This window comes from Rhincodon typus, chromosome 4 (assembly GCF_021869965.1).
Source record: "Rhincodon typus isolate 14 chromosome 4, sRhiTyp1.1, whole genome shotgun sequence".
NCBI classification, from domain to species: Eukaryota; Metazoa; Chordata; class Chondrichthyes; order Orectolobiformes; family Rhincodontidae; genus Rhincodon; species Rhincodon typus.
The window spans coordinates 105,430,528-105,435,466 of record NC_063335.1 but is presented as its reverse complement, the minus strand read 5'-3'; the positions used below and the strand labels follow the sequence as shown (position 1 = coordinate 105,435,466).

Below are 4,939 nucleotides of genomic sequence, written 5' to 3'. Positions count from 1 at the left end.
GGAAAGCTGACGTTTCGGGTCCAGACCCGAAACGTCAGCTTTCCTGCTCCTCTGATGCTGCTTGGCCTGCTGTGTTCATCCAGCTCTACACCTTGTTATCTCAGATTCTCCAGCATCTGCAGTTCCTACTATCTCAGTTTGTGCCTGTGTTTCCCTGACTTTAGACCTGCAGCAGTCTCTTCCCACTCCCTGTAAAACCCACACCAGCAGCCAGCTGATTCTCAACAACTGGAGCTTCACACAAAAGCTTGCAGTACAGGGGAGCTCAGGACAAATCTATCTTCGCTTGTTGCTGAATTCATTGTTCTTAAATCTGCTTTCCAGTGCAATATGATCTGATTTATAATTGAACTTAAGATGAAAGAACAAGTTTATCTTCATTTGGAAGCATATGATATGTTTTGAACTGCATAAACCATACTCAAACTTAATGTAAAGATCAACATAGACAATCTTCTTAGCAACTATTTTCTTGTTAGCAAATAGTAAGACTGATGCAGCACGAGATATCATTGCCAAGTGCTGGATCTAACTTTACGCAATTGGTTTCTGTTGCTACGAAGGAAGTTTTCGAAAAAAATCATTGAGGTTTACTGCTGAAATTCCACTTCCTACAAGAGTATGGTAACACAGATTCCCCCAATGACATCTTATGTAAACATAATTGCCTTCTACAGTATTGAGCAATGCAACCACAAAAATCCCACATTAAATCCCTGGTCTGTGCTGAGCTAGTTGATCACAGCTGTGAAAAGCATTATGACCCTCAGCAACTCTGGGCCAAAGTTGGAAGAATGTCAGAGTACTTCTGGACTGCTTTTCAGCCAAACCTGTGAAACTATGTCTAGGTAGCTATTGGGGCAAGATTATCTGTGATGCCATTCATGTTGGAACTCACCACATAGATTTCCATTTGAAACAATGAATATTTGGCTAAAGTACCAATAGGCAGTGACTTTGAAGCGTTTTATTGGACTAAAAATGCAATATAAATTCGCGTTGTTGTAGAATAACACCCCAGAATGAATCAAGGAACTTCATTTGACAAGGAAAGAAACAGCAGCAGACAGAGTTCCTACTAACTAACCAAACAGGAACTTCATCAAAGATACTCTCTAAGTGTTAGTGGGAGGTTGTATCAGCCCAGTTTATAGGGTCTGGTGGCACAGCGGCAGTGTCGCTACCTCTGGATAACAAGGTCCAGCATGTGACAGCCATGGAGGTGCATCAAAAGATATCTTATCTTAATTTGAAATAAAACCCTGCAGGTTCACCGAGCAGATGCATGGCAATCATGTGGAACTTGAATGAGATTACTTACATTATCCCCATTCAACATCACCAGTTGCTAATGGAACAACGTGATAACGTGACAGCTGGCAAAGGTCAAAAACTAGCCAGGGTTAAAAGGGTCACTGAGGTCCAATACATTTGTTATTCAGTCAACGAACATGAGGTGCTGTCAGAACAAATTTGTCACTGGCCATAATAAGGTTTGTGGAACACACAGAAAGAGAAAACAAAAGTGTAAATCACATTTGTATTGTCTTCAAAAGAAGGTTTTTGCCTCCTTCGTCTGTCAGGAGAATTGATTGAAGCTATGGTATGGTCCCATGAGTGAAGAGACACTCTTGTCCCTAACTAAAGTGACCATTGGCTACGCTTAAACTCAACTCACCACTCCATGTGATTCATTACATTTGTGTTTGATCCTTCTCTCTCTCCCAATGCCTGCCCAATTGTCCCGAACATTAGGATGCCACTGAGTAACAATAAAGATGAGAGACCATAGCTACATCCTCCGCACACTATTCAGAATCATTGAGGCCAACAGTGCTAGCATACTGGCTGTAATCAGTTCACTCCACACCAGATCAGTCCACACATCCACGCACCAAACCTGGAATATTTCCTGAATGTTACCTGAGGAATGGCAAATATTTGTCAAATACTAGTTTCCTAAAAAAAAAGCTTTAAACATCCATTGTGTGTTATTAGGTAATGAGAATGGAATCAATGTCACAAACACAGAAGCAATTGAGTGCATTACCCTCAGGTTGGCTGGGGGTAGGAAACAGATTGTACTGTTTTGGGTTTACGGAGGCCCTATCCCCTACCCCCAATCCAGTGCTTGAACAGAGATTTGGCCCAATGTTGGGTCTTTCAATGGAACCAGCTCGGTGTAAAGAGTTAGTTGCATGGAAAGGAAACCAAGAGCAGACCACTGCAGTCCTTAAATAAATGATATCTGTGGACTGGATGAGGAAAGCAAAACTGGAGGTTAGGAAAGGGAGGCTCAAAGTCAGTCGATTGGATGCTGCAAAGCCATAGGCAAGAGGTCAGGCTCGAGGAGTGACAATGAAGGTGGGGGTTAGCTGCACAGTGTTTCAACAATGGGCCAGGGGGAAGTACTCTTGCACTATAAATGTGGGCTCTGGATATCCCCTTCCTTTCTTTCCCAATATAGCAAGCAACTTGTCTTAGATCAAAATATGCAATGGCTTCATGACTGCCAAACTAGGTGCTTAGTAGACCCAATAAACAGCCACCACATTGAAATATCCACAAGTTTCTTTTTTCAGATAGCTTACAATAAAAACAATATGGTTTTCATCCCTTCCTTTCACACTTTTTCAGAAGTGATTTCTTCTTCTAACACCCAAAGGGTGCCATGAAGTAGAATGATTAGAGCCTTTTGAACTGAAACATTAACCTCTAATTGATGGTCAATGCACAAGGACCTTATTGCACTGGATTTTTGAGATTTTGATAGAGTTATTAGTCCCCAAAGGATTAACCCTCAGATGATTAAAGTTCAAAAAGAGTCGAGAGAAAACCCAAGGTGAGAAAGTACAGCAGGCGCCAGCTGATTTCACAAAACACAGATGTTCTCATAACAGTTTCAGTCTTGATGCAGAAATCTGAAAACAGCAGAGAGAAAGCAGGAACACAAAATTATAAAAGAAAAGACAAGAGAGAGGAAGAAAGGGAAAAAAGTGGGAAAGAGAAAAGAGGGGGGAAAGGAGAGAAAGGGGATAGAGAGAGTTGGGTGACAAAGAAGGAAGAACCCGGAAACAGGAAAGGAAATGGGAGATGGGGAAAAAGAGAGAGAAATAGTGATACAGAAATGTTGAATAACACAAGCTGTATAAAGCAGAATGTGAAACACAAGAACTCTTGAGCCACACAATTGGATTCCTGAAAGATCAAAACAGAAACTCTCAGCTTCTTTTTACTTGTTTTGCTTATAAATTTCATGAAGCAACTCTATTGTTCAGTGCTCAGCATACACAAAAGGCTTCCACCTCCAATACAATCCTTCCCCCACAATAAACAAAACTGCTAATATTACCCACCAGGTAGGAAATCTAATGCAGGTAGTGCATGTCCGGTTTCTTACAAAAGGAAGGTTCTTATGACAGAGATTATCAACTTATCCATACTACATCAATCTCACAACATAATTGAGCGTTTACCTGTGTGTGGGACCAAGACTTGAAGGAAGTTCTGTTACACAGCTTTGATCCATGATTGGTATTCTTGAGGGAGAGTAAGAGTGATAAGCTGTCAAAACCACACTGCCTGAATCATTTAACTCCATTCTCCTAGGCGCATGCTTCCCTGCACTCTTGAGTGACAGCTAGCGCTTTAAGTATTCAGTTGTCACGTACTGTAAGCGATGCAGACTGCAAAACGTTCTTAAAGGCGACAGCTCTGCCTCGCTCCCTCTCTCTTTCCTGTGAAGTGTTCAGAACAGCCAGACGCTGAAACATGATTAGCATAGGAACGCCTCCCCAGACACCAGTGACCAGTAACCAGCATCTGAGGAGCTATTTTATACACCAGTCCTCTTCGACATCACAGGCAAACCAGAGCTAAAGCTATCATTAACCACTCAAAACTAATTAAGGGAAGGGATAGACAGCAGATTATTTTATTTTCCACGTTAGCTTGTGAGCCTTCTGCTGAGCTGAATGTTTCTTGTTAGTACAGTGTTTGAAAGTAAAGTTAACTTTTTTTTGTCGAAAAAGAGGGGAGGGGGAAAACGCTGCCGTTCAGTTACATGCAGCCGAGAGATATTCCCGTTGTAAAATGAAACCTTTGCAAGCTGGAGCCAAGAAAAACAGCGCGCTATCAAAGTGTCTCCATGAAAAATTCAGGAAGTGGAATTGCATAGCTGTTTGAATAGGCGAGGTAAGCCCTGCCGATGGCCAGGGCGCTCACACAGTCAAGGTTGCTGGCCGCTAAAATATTTGATGTTTCTCAACTGAACTGGGCAAATGTAACCCTTTGATGCAAATTAATCTCAGTCAGTTCCCTGTCCTCTGGGAGGGCCGGCGATAAATGGTTACTGCAGGCAAGGTAGTAACGCTGCATGTAAACTCCAAAGCACACCAATAGTTGGTTAAAGTTTTGTGTTAAAACACTAGGTGAACGCTGCCTTGTTTAAGTTTGCCAGCCAAATCATTATAATCGCTCGCATGCTGCTCTAATCATCACTTGACTCGAAGTTATTCGGAAAATAGTGGTTTAAGCAGAATCTCAGCCAATGATTAAAATCAGGACCCACTTCTGTGCCAGGCATTGCCAGTCACGTGCGTAGATCCTTGTTATTTTTCACTTCTGCATTTTTTTTGGGCAACATGCAGCTGCATTGGACGGAAAGGTTGACCCACATGTTTATCTGGTCTAAGGTACCTGTAGGAAAAATGTCTAATGATGCCTCGCTGTCATTTGTAAGATGTAAGAAATTCCCTTAATATGTTATAGCTCTCGTTTGGTTTCCAGGCAAGTAAAATCTTTTGCAGGGGAAATGAGCTAATATCTGCTCTCTCAACCATTCCACTGCCCCCAGTGGTTTCCCACCCCAAACAACCTGGTACGTTTTTCGGCCCCTGCAAAACTGCTGCGTCCTAAACTGCCTCATTTCAATCAGAGA

General features: G+C 42.2%; 1 protein-coding gene across 3 annotated transcripts in view; it reads right to left on the bottom strand.

Moving 5' to 3' along the window:
- LOC109922972 (rho GTPase-activating protein 28-like) overlaps nucleotides 1–3,789 on the bottom strand; it is a 171,223-nt gene extending 167,434 nt beyond the window's left edge. The window contains exons 1-2 of one of the 3 annotated variants that reach the window (XM_048596357.1): nucleotides 3,672–3,789; nucleotides 3,477–3,539 (exon numbers count right to left, since the gene is read on the bottom strand). In XM_048596357.1, the coding sequence (XP_048452314.1) occupies nucleotides 3,477–3,529 (53 nt within the window). In that variant the 5' untranslated portion in view covers nucleotides 3,530–3,539; nucleotides 3,672–3,789. Of the gene's footprint in view, nucleotides 1–3,476 lie in introns of all 3 variants that reach the window. The other 2 variants (XM_048596358.1, XM_020523016.2) reach the window with 2 other exon arrangements.
- Nucleotides 3,790–4,939: the final 1,150 nt, after the last annotated feature.